Source organism: Typha angustifolia, chromosome 10 (genome assembly GCF_048772165.1).
Source record: "Typha angustifolia cultivar Huaian chromosome 10, ASM4877216v1, whole genome shotgun sequence".
Lineage (NCBI taxonomy): Eukaryota > Viridiplantae > Streptophyta > Magnoliopsida > Poales > Typhaceae > Typha > Typha angustifolia.
The window spans coordinates 8,992,621-9,007,479 of NC_133248.1; the positions used below are offsets into that span (position 1 = coordinate 8,992,621).

The window sequence follows — 14,859 nt, forward strand, 5'->3', positions numbered from 1 at the left end:
TCCCGAGTTTAAATCTCATCAGCCACTAGGACAAGAAATATAATGATACTTAATAGCTTCCTTGGCACTACATGCTTTCCCTCTGCAGTAATTTGCACAATAAGATATCATCACCATCATCATCACCATCACCCAATCTTTTTCAAGAACCTCAAAACTTATTTTAAAGGTCTTTTTAGTTTGAGTTCAGAAAGAGTCCTTAAAATTAGTTTGGTAATTAAATATATTATTATATTTAAATACTTAATTAAATTTATTTTTAAAAAATTAAAAATAAAGAATAAAATTAACTAATTAAGTTGGAGGCTTAGCCTCAAACTAAACGAGCACTAGAGGATCAAATGAACTGTCCGTTTTAAAATTTGGCTTCTGACGATGTCGGCTGGTTTACTATTAATAAATTGATCTCATGATGTATGGATTGGGACCCATCTTATCTTCTAGCCAAATAATTTAAGTTGGCAAAGTTAGATTTAATATAGAAGATGTTCTTGACCCCATGTACGGGGGAAGGGAGAATTCCGCAAATTTAGCCATTTTGATTTTCTTTTATGCCAAAAATAGCTATCCGTCTAAGTTATTTTTTAAAATAAATAATTATTTAAGTGAGTTTATGTAATTACTATGTCCTCTCGAAAGAAATTCATTTTTAAGCCAGTATTATAGATAAATGGTTGAGCAAATTGAGGTTGATTTTGATAAACTTTTCGTCCCAACATTTTATGTAACTATGTAAATAGATTGTTTTTATTACGATTCATTTTTTATTTGATTAATTAATATCTAATCTATATATTAGAGAAATGTACATCTTTATCTAGCCCATATTTTAAACTAATAGTTTAGACTTATTGTGATTTTTTTTTTCTGAGTTGGAGGTGTGGAGGCCGGGGCCATATATGCTTTACGGTACCCTCGTGCCACATGTCGGTATGGTAAGTGTGGACGTACACTGTCATTGTTACTTAATATAAAAATAGAGAGCAATGTGACAGGAGATATTGCTAAAAGATTTGATCGTAATAAATGTGCATTATCTGATTATAAATGAACATCTAAAAAGAGTTCCGGTATACATTCATTATTTTGTAGAAAGATATATATATATATATTATAGGAGTCTCTACACTCTAATAAAGATTTTTAGAAGGGTATACTTGTGCTAAGAACACTTCATCAATAATATCCTACAATTAGGCCTATAGGGATAAGAAAATTTTATTAAAAACATTATATTCTTTGTTTTTATTGTTATTCACTCTTTTATATGGATCTTTATTCTTTGATTCTAATATTTATCTTTTGCTGTCTTAAAAACACATGAGTTAATTTTATCCAAATTACAACTGAAAAAGATATATAGATTCTTAAAAGATCAAATCGAGGTTTTTAACTCTCATTGCTTGGCTAAGAGACTGTTTGCAAGGAAAACAAGTTTTAGAGGCCCAGGCTCTTTTTATTCTATTTTATTACAGGCAGGCACCTTTCTCATTTGAAAGGCTACTTCATTTCTTAAAATGAACCCTTTCGTTGGCTAAATCTTTAATTTACTTGTGGAATCACATACATTCTTGGAGATGGCAAACATGTTTAATCTCTAGAGGGATATTTGGATTGATAATTGCTCATCCTATGGAAATACATACAAAAGATGCCTAAGTGTGCCCTTTGTGTGATGATAGATGAAAGCATAAACCATAATTTTTTCTCCTCTCAATACTTAAATGATAATATCTACCATTTTGTAGTTTATCTTCACTCCGGTGTTTTACTTGTTTTTGTGAACGAGTTATGAACTGAAAGAAGCCAAGCTTTAAAACCTTCTTTGCGTAGCAGATGAAGTATGTCAGTAAGCTTTATCTAGTGGCAACTTTAGAGACGGCGGAACAATAGAATTTTACTCAACCAAACTCTAACACCTACTAGTTTTAAACAACATATTATCACTATTATCACCACGTGGGCTAGGTGGGAATATTGTTATTATCCCAAATGTGAGATATACCTTTTCCTTTTTTGTCTCAACTTTATATTCGCTATTTTTTTTATTTAATCTAATGGGGTTATCAATTTTTGTCGGGGGGAAAATTGCTAATAGAGTAAAGAATATTCCATTACTTTTGAAAAAGTCCTATAGTATCTCCTCATTTAAATTTATTTATAAAAAAATTTACTGATTACACCCAATATTTTACCTAGTTTGTGATTCACATCCCGTCTTTTAAGTATTTTATAATTTGACCCTTCATTTTTTTCTTATAATTTTTATTTAACATTTTGGGTTAATTTAACACAACCGTAACTAAACAGAAAAATATCAATAAAAGAATATTCATTATAATATATTGGGTAATTTATAAAATACCTAAATTACCTATGTATCATCCATCCTCTCCGTCTTCCTATCTTTCACTGACACAACTAGCTTCGCTGGTAGCCATGTGTCTTTCACCCTACACAGAGTCCCTCTTCTCGTGCATTGATGCGTGTTGTGAGTGCGAACCCCATGCTTTCTTCTCCATCCTGGTCATGTTTTTTTGTGTGCGACGACGTGGCAGTGGGCGTGAAGATATCCATCTTCGTGTTCTTCAAGCATGGAAGGAGGAGGCATAAGGAGTTGACACTGGCGCATGGATCGAGCCGGTGGAGTTGAGGAAGGCCTAGTAGGTGGTGGCGGATGTAAAATTGCGAGTGAGAAAAGGTTCAGATGAAGATTGTGATGAAGAAGAAGAAGAAAAAAACGATGAAGAGGAGGAAGAGGAAAGATAATAGCGGCGACGACGGTGAGAGCAGGTGGTGGCGAGTTCATTAGATAGGGTAGAGAGAAGGGGAGGGACGGTAAGGGTATTTTAAAATTTTGATAAATAAAATTATATAAATTATATAATAAGAATAATGTCAGTTAGTCAAAATAATATTAAAGTGTCAAATTATATGAAAAAAAATGAGGTTGGATACAAAATTCGAATGCGGTATAAATCATAAAATAGGTAAAATTAATGGCAAGGTATTGTTGAGATATTTTAAGCAAAGTGCAGGAGCTGAATGCTATATAGGTAGCGTGTGAATTATTATAAAAGCAAAACTTCAGGGTGTGTTTGATAAAGTTCCCTATTGTTTAAATTGGATCCGGGCCTGGGCTAGGCTTAACCCATTACCCATCACAACTCGGCCCATTTACAAATCCCTATCCTTTAAGTATATTTACAGAACCCCTCGAGTATCCATTAAACCCATAATAAGAGCTAGAAAGAATTTCGATCTCCGGTTGCTTTTTCTTGAACACCGAATCGATTCGAAGAGAGAGAAGAGAGAAGAGAGAAATTTGAAGAGAAGCAGTAGAATCGAAAAATTGCGAAAAGGAAATGCAGGGCGGCGAGGATCTAAGCATCGATGAGCTCGCTTCGAATCTCTCCACGTATAAAGATCAGCTCCGCCAGGTCCCGTTTTGCTTAAATTCCCCTTTTTTCCTTAGAATTTTTATTGACAAGTTAGAAGAATCGATGTTAATGAAAGATCGATCTCTCTCGGTTTGTTGGGGCTCTTGTTTTCCTTGGTATTTCTGTCTTTGACTTTGTTTCTAGGGTTTCCTTCGTCACCGACTTGGCATCTGATTTTCTTTCATTAGTTCGGGCATACGTTTATTAAATTTGGTTTATTTGAGTCGGTAAAAGCTGAGGCTTTTATGCAAATATTGGATTCGTGTTTTTTGCTACTTATCGGACGACATTTACCGGTGATTGAGTTGAATCGAAGAAAAAGAAAATCATCCAGTCGAACACAGTTATTTTTGGATATAAGGTTTTCTTTTATCATTTTAGTTTAGAAAAAAAACCATCATTCTCTCATAGAAATGTAAATTTGGATGTTTATGATAATTAGAGAACTTGTAGGTATAGTTAGTGGTAAAAATTTTTGGCGTTGAGAGAAAGTGTGTAAAGACATAATGCGTGGGCTTAACTGATAAGTGCCATGAATGGGTTGAGGCGACTTTCTTTACTTAAAGGCCATCCTCATAATCTTTTGTTGATTACTGTCTGTAGAAATATACACTGCTGAATGTAATGACAGTAAGTATACACTGTGATAAATGAAAGAAAAAAAACTGTGTGTTAGTATAAAGAAAAGTAAGTAGAGTGAAGCCAAAAATACAATGTGATAAGAGGATTCGGAATCATAGTGCTGATTTGGTTGAGGACTTTTCATGCATGCTTACTTGGTGGCAAGAATTTCTAAAATCTGAGTCTGTTCTGGCTTGATTGTGGATCCTGAAGCAACCAAATTCTTCATCTAGAAATTGGAAAGAAAAAAAAAGTGGAAAAATATAAAGCAGAACTATTTGTGGATAGAGAAGGTTCTCTTTTTTCTAATTTAGTCCTTTTTGGAGTTGGGGCTTTTATGGTATTGTAGTTCCAACAACCACTTCACAATTACCTATTAAGTAGGGGCACAGAACCCCTCATAAATTGTTTTCATATGGATATGGCACAAAATGAAGAAGGGCATTCTTAGAAACCTGAGATAAATTTCCTTTATTTTTGAATTTGGTTAGAGAAAAGACAACTGTTAAAAAAATTAACAAGGTGCCAGGTGTGATAACAGTCTAATTCATCATACACTTGACCTGAAAATAAAGATGCCAACTACTGTTGTGGGCATCATGACCTTCTTTTAGAAATCAAATCCTTAATTTTTTTTCTGACTTGCTATTTTTTTGTATATTGTATGGACTCTATGCCATCTGTCATTGGTGTTGTGCATGCTTAACAGAAATTGAATTTTATAGTTATAGTTATACAAGATATAATATACATTCAATGAACTTGATAATAAGTTGTTATCAAGAACTTGCAACTGATCTTTAGGAACCTAATAATGCTTTTAGCAGACAAAAATCATAAGGAATTTTTAACGAAAGAGATATCTTTGCGAGTAAGATGATCTAATGATCTATCTTTGATCGTGTAATGACATCAAAACCCTGCTTGATCCTATGATTTCATATCTTGCAACTAACATGTGCTAGACACCTAGTATTTTGTGGAAAGATATGTTGCGGAGATCTAAGTCCCAAAGGCCTACTTTGATACCTTTTCTAGCCCTATCTCTGTGTATATAAACTTTCAAAATTTTGCCTTCATAATCAAAATGATTGTTTTATTATTGATTTTCAGGTCAAAAAGATTTTGGTCGATGACCCTGGAAACTCTGAATATGTTGACATGGAGAAGGAGCTTGAAGAGGTAAGCTGAGTGTATTTCGCAAGTGCTTGTTTCTTATGTTTAAACATGCTGATGCAGAGGAGGAACTTAAATACGTATGATTGTGTAAAACCACTCTTCTATTGTTATTTTAGTAAAATGAAAGAAAAAGTTGATACCGAAAACGTCTTTGTTTTTCTTCATTTAAGAATGACAATTCAAAGATTTGCTATCGCTTCCCCTTTTGTGTTCTCTTTTGTTACAAGGAGCCATGTCGACTGAAGGCCGCAAGATATGGCTGCATGATGACAGAGAGTTTATCATGGAGTATATAAATTTAGTTTAGACCTAAAAGGTGAGAAGACTCTTATAGTGGTTGGAGTTCTCTGGGCAATTATGATATAGAAACAAAGCAATATATGAAAACCAAGGTTGTGTAAAGATGTCCATCACCCTTTACCTTGGTTCTTTGCAGGTTTTCTGTGTCGTGACGGCCTGCCTCCTTCCAATCCTGATTTCTGATGTTCACGCTGCTATTCTAAGTTTGAAATTTAAATCTGAGAGTAGGATACAGTAGCAGAATGGTCTTATTGGTCTTATTGCATTTTGGCTTAACTTAGTGAAATTTTGAGAATGCAGGTGATTCAATTGACTGAGGAGCTTTTGGCAGCTGCAAAGCAAACTGAGGTTAACCTTCTGGATGCTGATACCTCTCCCCAGGGTCATTTTGATGAGAGCTCTCAGTCCAAAACAGTGAGTCTTTACTTTTTTGTATTGAGTTATGCTTGTTAGTTACTACAGTGTATTTAGCATAAAAGTTTCTCTTGAATCAACTTCTGTGACGAGGAAGTTTTGTTTCTCAATTATGTGTATGTAGAACATGCAGTACTGTAATCTACCTGTAATTAGGATTAGGGTTTAAATAATCTTAGAACCCTAAAGAAAGATGTCTAGCTATTTTGAAGTATTAAAAGTAACTTATGTTTCAAATATTTTGTGGAGTAGGACTTTTTGAAATTCTAATGGATCTCATTCATGGTGTACTGTGGATGGTAAAACCCAAGTTTTGTTACTCATCATCTTCCACCATTTCATTTATTCAAGAGAAATAGAATTTAGAGAATTCCACTTGTTGTTTTACTTTATCCTTTTTTTTCCCTTATGTCCAGGCATTAGGTGACCATTCTGAATCTTACGAGAGATTCTCTGTTGGCACCAAAGTTCAAGCTGTGTGGAGTGAAGACGGGGAGTGGTATGGTCAATAAACTTATTATTTCCTCTTTAACAGCTTGTAAGTCTCAATTCCTTCACCATTCCTTTATATGTCTTTGATTAGTTAAATGTTTAGGTATGATGCAACAATTGAGGCTCTCACTCCAAATGGGTATTATGTTACCTATAATGGCTGGGGAAACAAGGAGGAGGTATGTTGAAATTTGCTTACCTCGTCAATGATTTCTTTATATTTTTTTCTTTGTATCATTTTTGTTTGCAAGTAGTCATAAGAATAGAAGTTACAAATCCTAGTTAGTGCAAAGTCCAAGGGCAAGTTATGGTCGTATTTTTTTAGTTGATTACGACTAGTTTTTCTAGGATTACAAAGAGAAGTTGATGAATGAGAGACATCCTTTTGCCGACAAGACGGAAGTGCTTGAAAAAGAATTGAAGTAGAAGGATGCTCAAAATAGACTATTGTGATAAGTTGTCTTTTTTTAATGCTTTAACTTAAAATTAATAGAGGGCCTTGGTGTGACAATAAGGCATGCCTCTTACATCCAACTCATTGGTTAAATTCATGGCAATTACCTAATTAAATTCTAGCCTCTCAGCGCATGTCATTGGTGAGAACCTTGTCCATTAGTACACCCTCTTTTTTTTGCAAGTAAAAGCAATACATAATTTTGGAAATGTGAAGTTTGCAATATGTACCACCTGTATTGTTTGGAATCTCGATAGCAACTAAGAGATTGTTAGGACCAAATCTGGACTGATTTGGACGTAAGAAAATTATAAAAATTTAGGTGGTGGTAGTCTCATGAGATAGGGTTCTAATAGCTCTAGTTTTATATCAATCGAATGTCTGGATAAAAAGATATAATTAAAATAATAGAGTAATGCTAGAACAGGGTAGAATGATAAACATTTGACGTTGCGGCGATCGTTAGAGGGTGGCGAAAAATCGAGGGTGATGGTGGATGGCCGTATAGTAAGTGGCTGCTGGAGAAAGGTGGTGGCTAGGGTTTGGATGCTTGGAAGGGTTCTACGGTTACATTCTACTCTTATGAAGATAAAGACGACTCAACAGTTACGATAAAAACGGTAAATGCAATAATAAAAAAATAATTAAACTCAATTAATTCTCAATGCTTGGATATTTGGATGAATAAACAAAGAAACCAGCTCCTTTATATACAGAGGTCGGTAATAATGAGTCCTACTCGAACTTAGTTCTAAAGGCCTATACGATTCGAGTTAGAACTTGTCTTAAATGCTTATATAACTTAATTGAACTTGTCTTAGAGGCTTATATGATTTAATTGAACTTGTCTTAGTGGCTTACATGATTAACTAGACTTATTTTAATGGCTTATATAAGAGATAAACATGAATAAATCAAAAGATAAATAGACTTGATTCATTGAGCCAAATATCCTCTTGATTTGATCCGATTAGACCCAGACTGTATTAGAGATAGTTATGTCAACTATTTTCATGTCTTTGTTTTCGGTTGTCATAGCCAAAATCATGATCACCTTTCTTATGCTTGTGCTTTAATATTATTTTATTATATTTTATTTGTATGAATGAATTGTACTTCTAAGTCTATTTTGATGTAATATACTAAATGCATAAAACTTACATTAAACATGTTGAAATCAATGTTGCTTCATTTTCCATAGACATTTATTTCTCAGTTAAGCTATTTACACCAATGTGAGCGTAAAAGATGTGCAAAATATTGCTTATGCCTATTTAATCACTTCATTGTTAAGTGAGCATATTATTTTCTCCTTCATAGTTGCTACGATAATGTGCACTTTTACTTTCAGATTTTATAGGTCTGCGCTTTCTTTATTGCTAATGATATTTCTCCACTTTAGGTTGATCCTGCTAATATCAGGCCAATCGAAGATGGAGTAGCTGATGCTTTGCTAGAAGCTGAGAGAGAAGCTGAAGCTACCAAACAAGCTATTAAAAGAAAGATTGCACAAGCAGCTGTAACCGATTTTCAAATGCGTTCCTTACCTGCTAAACTTCGTATTGATCCTAATGATCCAGAAGATGTGGTGAGTGCAATTGATCCAGAAGCTTTGGTAGACAAGTGATGCTAATGCTTCTTAGTCCGCTCATATTTGTAGATGTGTTAATGTCTTTGATGTTTAAAGGATATTGTTGTGTCCTTTCTAGCAAGCTCTGTTTGTTTTAATCTGGTGTTTATAGCCTAGGTTCTCGTGTTATTGCTTGGTGGTGCATGAACCCCTGGAAACCCATGCAGCCTTGTGCCTATATATGTTTCTAATTAATATCATAGTTCAAATATTTGGAGTCTTGGAAATAGGATGTATGACAAGCCATGTAACAGTTATTTTATGTATAAGCAAGCATACATACATATGCATTATTTATGTATAAAAAGATGCATCTCAGTTCATCTAAGAAAAAAAAAAGTTAGAGCTCGACAATGCTTAGTGGCTTAGACTTGAAGTGGATATGTACTGATTTATGATGCTTCTCTGAGTGGTTTTTTATGGTAAGCTCCTACCATATATCTTAAGGTATCTTTCATGGAAATTTGTTACAGAATTTTTACCATTAGTGTTATCTTGTGTAATAATTCCGTTAGAGCTAGTTCATTGACTGTTCATATTAACTTGCGTCCTTATCAGTAGTGAATGCTGCGTGGAAACAATGTCCTCTAGAGCTGTGTGGTCATGGGTTGGATGTTTTTGATTATCACCAGCAGCAATATTAGACTACTAGTGAATGCTGTGGTGGAAACAGTTTTTGTCATTCAAAAAAATAGGAGCATCAATCAGCATTTTGTTGTTAAAATGCATTTTTGGAAGGACAAACATTGTCATGATCATGGATGGTCGTGGTGTGCCACTGGCACACCCTTATGTCGAACCGTGTCGGTCACTATGCCATGTGTGTCCATTTTTTTAATATTTTTCTATTTTTATTAATTATTATCAAATCAATCGATCATTTAGAGGGCTTAGATAAAATTAATGATGATGGAACTAAATATGATGATGATTGTGATGGTGATAATGATGAGACTTAGTTTGGTGGCTATAATAATAGAGATGAGACATGCATCCTTATTACACAATTTTTTCAAAGGTATTATTTTTATAGATGACTTGAGTCTGTAGTAACAGGACATTAGGAGATGTGCATCCACAGAACGATATGGGTTCATCATTATTATCATTATATCAATCACACTTATAAGAGCCACAATACCCTTATACTCTATATCACTAATCTGCATATGTTTATAGTGTGTCTGTGCTAATGCTGATCGTTTTCGTGCATCTTCAATATTCATATCATATCATAAGATAATTATAAAATTTCTATTTGTATAAAAGCTATTTGAGACGTTACAATGAGCAATACTATCGACAGTATTTAGTGCAACATTCTCGTGTTATTCTTATACAGGCAAATGAAGTCTTTGATCCTCCTCGTCATTTTACGTTTAGGTAGATATTAGTTTTAATGTGTTTAATTTTATTACGGAGTATTCAATTATATTATGGAGTATTCAATCATTAATATTAGTTTTAATGAATGTATTTAATTATATTATGTGATGAATAATATTTATATTTAACTATTGCTTTATTTTTTAATAAAATAGGTCATTTATAAAAATAATCTAAAGATAAAGCACTATAATGTAGGTTTTAATACATATATTTAAACTAAAAACTAAAGATTGACATATTGTAGATCTAAAAATATCTCTAAATATCTTAACAATATTTAGTAAAAATATTTACGTGCTGCTCGGCACGCCCTGTGCTAATCGGCACATGCCGCTAACATGGTTATCATTGGTCATGATAACACAGCTTAACAGGTGATCCGCAATTTTGATATGTTTTTCATAATTATTTGTCCTATATGCTTTAATTTTTGCTTCTTGTGCATGCTGTTTGTTCAGCATCAGATATCTACTTCAGCACTCTATTAGGATTTTCACATGCTTGTCCGCATATTCTAGTTCAGAATATGCTCCAAATCCTTTCTCCTTGTATTTATTATTGGACTGCTAAGAGTTTCTATGATAGGAAATCCCTGCATACTAATTTATGAGCATAAATTTGCAGAAAGCTACGAAACGCAAGAAAATTCATGCTTTCAAGTCGAAAGCTCGTTTTGAACAACTAGAAGTGGTGCAAAATAAACGGCAGAATGCTTGGCAACAATTCCAGACGACAAAGGGGAAAGCTAAGAAGGTGCATTTGGACTTTCTCTCAGAACTTTATTTATCAACGGAACCCATATGACAACCTTCTGTTATTAACAATTAGAAGTTTATTTGATTGCTAGATTCTGCCAGTCAGTCATGTTGCTATTTGTTTTTCATTTGCTCCTCTTGCTTGTGTAGGTTGGGTTCTTTTCGGGGCGCAAGCGCGAGAGCATCTTCAAATCTCCGGATGATCCTAAAGGCAAGGTTGGTGTCACTGGCAGTGGAAAGGGACTAACCGATTTCCAAAGGAGGGAGAAGCACTTGCATCTTAAAGGAAGTTCAGTTGACGCACTGGATACAGAGGAGTAGATTAGAGTCTTGGGAGCACTTATGCACTCCTTTCTCACCAAAACGTGTTGTCATTTAGGTTTAATACAACATCGGAAATGTATAATTTACTTAGTGTTCTGAGATATTTCAAAACAATACTAATGCATAAATGCACCTTAGCCTTTCGTAAGTACATGATATTCAAATTTAAGAAGTCGTCTGTATTTAAGTTTTTTCTTATCAGCTTCTGAAATTATTCACTACTGCTAACTTATTGAGTAAAATGCTGGTAAAATGCCACACAAAAAACACACTGACTACACCTCTCAGTGGCAAATATTTCTCACGAGTGCACACTTCATCTCCTGCATTTCCACATGTGACAGGTTAAAGAAGGGAAGTGGTTAGTGCTATCTTATTAAAATAGAGGTCATTGATGTCATAATAGAGCTCCTTGGTGTCTTAGCTTATCAAACTAAAGGTTATTGGTTTAAATTCCATTGTTGGGAAGTGCTGTGCACATTGTGGCTCACACTGGTACAAGTGGTCGAGCCTGATATCACTGGACCCCGTGTCCTTGTGTGGGGGGACTTTAATGCTATCTGATTCTCTTGGAAGCATGGGCTTGACCCACGGACGCGAGCTAACCCAATTCAACTACTTTATTTTGGAGTCTGACCTTTCCGATTGTCCGATCAAAGGTAAGCTCTTCACCTTTTATTTTATTTATTTATTTATTTTTTGAGTAAAGGGAGCTGCATGTAGCTACAAAACAATTAGCTTACACCGATTTTAGATAAGTAAGAACCCAACAGCCCACAGAGCTCCGCAGGGAGCTCCTCACCAGTCTCTAACACAAACAGCCTATACAACATCTTACCCTGGTTAGTTGCCCAGTCAGCAATTATGTTTCCCGCTCTCCTCTTGTGAGAGATTTTACATCTCTTAAGGTGGCCAAGGGCGGCCCAACACTTCTCTTAAGCTGGTTTCTTTCTGGAGTACCCTGGCCAGTTTAAGGGAGTCCACCTCAATCTCGAGATGGTAAACATGTTCTTTCCCTGCAAGTCGGAGGCTCATTTGGAGCCCCCAGGCCTCAGCCACCTGGGCAGATGTTGCCAGACAAGGCTCTCCAACCAGCGCGATAAGCACCCCAACATCTGTCCGGAGCACAGCACTTGCCCTGCCCTGGTAGTTCATCTAGGAGAAAGCATCGTTCGTATTGAGCTTGTACCAACCTTGCTCCGGCGGTCTCCATCTCACTTGGCTACGGGCTGCTGGTATCGGGCATGCCAATTTGGGGTACTCTTCAGCAAGGAGAAGTGCATGTCTAGCAACCGCTTGCGGTGGTTCCGCCTCCCCACAAGTAAGCTTTTCACTTGGTCCAACCATCAATGTCCTCCCACCTTCTCTAAGCTGGATTGGGCTCCTTTTACTGCTGAGTGGGATGCTGAGTTCCTTGATGCCTCATGCTCAGCACTCTTCTGGCCTATCTCGAAATATACCCCTTTATCTAGACACTAAGCTCTATCGGTCTCCCTTCTCTATCATTCAAATTTGGGAAGATCGGGCTAAAGCCCCTGGTTTCAAGCATTGTATTCTTGGGTGGTGATCGGATGGCCCTTCCTCTACCAACTCGTCCGTCTCCTTTGTCCATAAGCTCCGATTTCTACGATATAAGATCCTTTCTTGGTGCTCCTCGGACATCTTCAGCATCATGGCAATGGAGCCTACAGTCCTCAAAGACATCCTCCTCCTTAATAGGCTAGAAGGGAAGAGGCTTATCTCCCTCTTAGAGTCTGCCTATCAAGCTTACCTTAGGGGGGAGTTGGTTGATACCTTAGCTTAGTAGAAAGTCCTCTGGCATTAGCACTTTTGCTAACTCTTGCTTAAGGAAGGAATCTCTTCCTAGCCCCAAATGGCTTCCCTAACCTTTTTTATTAGTAGTTTTGGTCGGCGATCAAGGGGAACCTGATAAATGCCTTCAGAGCCTCTATGGATTGCACATTCACCTTAGAAGTTAGGGGAAGTTCTTCACTTTTCTGCCCAAGAAGGACTCTGCTAACCTTATCTCGGACTACAAGCCTGTCAGCTTTATCGATTGCCACTTCAAGGTGATCTCCAAAGTCCTCGCAACTTGTTTGACCGGGGTCACCTAGTCTCTCATTGTCAATTTGCTTTATCAAGGGAATATCAATTATGGATAATTTTACCCTAGCCTACAATCTTGGAAGGCAACGAAGCATCCTTATCAAGCGCAACTTTGTCAAGGCTTTTCGATTGTGTGAGATGGTACTCCATCCTTGCAATAATATGAGCTAGACACTTCTTGGTGAGGTAGGGCACCTAGATTTAGCTTATCCTCTCAACTAGGGGATGAGGTAGAGGGACCTTTTGTCCCTATTTTCTTCATCCTCATTATAGATCTTCTGACTAGGTTCCTCTTTTGCGCCTAGAATGACGGTCTAATTTGTAGGCTCGAACCTTCGTTGGAGATGGTCAACCTTGAGCTCCAATTCACCATGACACCTTGCTTTTGTCATGGTGGATGCCTATTCTTTCTCCAATTTCTAAACTATCACCTCACTATTTGAGAAAGGTTAAATACATTTTACCCATCTATATTTATATCTAAAATAATTTTAACCCATATACTAAGTCTCAAACTAGTATCTATATCTATGACTAGGTGAGACCATTAATTTTTCTATCGAAGTTAATTAAGCACGTCTAAATGACCAAAATACTCTATCGTGTTTGTTAGACAAAATAGACAAAGTTTTGATCTGGTTTTTATTTAACCTATAAGAGCTTACCATCCTTGGTCACCAGCTCTCTTATGGCATTTTAACTTCTTTCCATGGTAGTCAAATGGAAGAAGGGGGTCTTTCTATCCCTCTCTTTCAACTAAAGGGAATATTTGCCTTTTTTGAGATTTGATATAATTACTAAACTTCATAAAAATATAGGTTTAATAATACTTACTATGTAGTAAGGATAATATAGAAAGTAAAAGAAAAAAATATACAAATATTTTTTGAAGAGAAAAATGTTTATATAAGAGGGGAGGGATGTTTTTGTCCATAAAAATTAAAATTGGAGAAAATTCATCCCATCATTCAAATTTAGATATTTTTTAGGCGCGCTAAGTTAATTTGAACAGAAAAACTAATGGTCTCATTTTAGTTGTAAGTAAAATAACTAATTTTAGACTTTTTAAAGTACATGGGGTAAAATGATTTTGTGCATAAGTATCAACGGGTAAAATATAGCCAACTCTTGAGATAATCTCCAGTATGCACATCAACCTGGATAAGTCCTGCCTGTTTGCTCGGTTGGAGGGATAACGTTCGCACTGGGCTGACCTATTTGGGTGTAATATGAGTTTTTTTCGCATTCACTATCTAGGCCTTCCTTTGAAGCCACTCTCTCATGCTAGGATTAGCAGCCCATCAATGACAACCACGAGATGAGGCTTCCACTTAGAAGGCCAGGACTTTGTCATTTGGAATCAACCTCACTTTGGTCAAGGCATCCTGTCAACCCTTTTGATTTATTTTTCTCAGCCTTTTGGGCCACAGTTTTAGTCATACGGATAAACTCTATTAGATAAGCTTTCCTCAACTCCACTACAAGTTTTTGAACCCTCGCAAGGACCTTTCAAGAAGATGCTCACCCTTCTAGAAGGGATCCTCAAGATGGCTCAACCATTTGCTGTTAGGTCTTTCTTTCCGGGCAAGGCAACTGAGTATGATTTTGGTGTGATCGTTGGATCGATAGCCTTTCTCTTCAAACTCACTTCACTTTTGCCTACCACTCCTCCCTTCAGGAGTGGGCCCTTCTCTAGGATTCTAGTAGCTTGAGGTGGCATAGAAGATTAGATGGGGAGACCTTGGTCGAGACCAA

General features: G+C 36.1%; 1 protein-coding gene across 2 annotated transcripts; it reads left to right on the forward strand.

Moving 5' to 3' along the window:
• The first annotated feature begins 3,246 nt into the window (after positions 1–3,246).
• LOC140769196 (uncharacterized) lies at positions 3,247–11,146 on the forward strand. Of its 2 annotated transcripts, XM_073109815.1 has the most exons (8): positions 3,247–3,440; positions 5,175–5,243; positions 5,841–5,954; positions 6,371–6,453; positions 6,550–6,625; positions 8,303–8,488; positions 10,544–10,672; positions 10,825–11,146. In XM_073109815.1, the coding sequence occupies exons 1-8, from the start codon at positions 3,366–3,368 to the stop codon at positions 10,993–10,995; spliced, it is 903 nt and encodes a 300-aa protein (XP_072965916.1). In that variant the 5' UTR covers positions 3,247–3,365; the 3' UTR covers positions 10,996–11,146. The 2 variants fall into 2 exon arrangements, with proteins under 2 accessions (XP_072965916.1, XP_072965917.1); XM_073109816.1 differs by lacking the exons at positions 3,247–3,440; positions 5,175–5,243 and adding an exon at positions 5,259–5,556 and having other exon boundaries at positions 5,677–5,954.
• Positions 11,147–14,859: the final 3,713 nt, after the last annotated feature.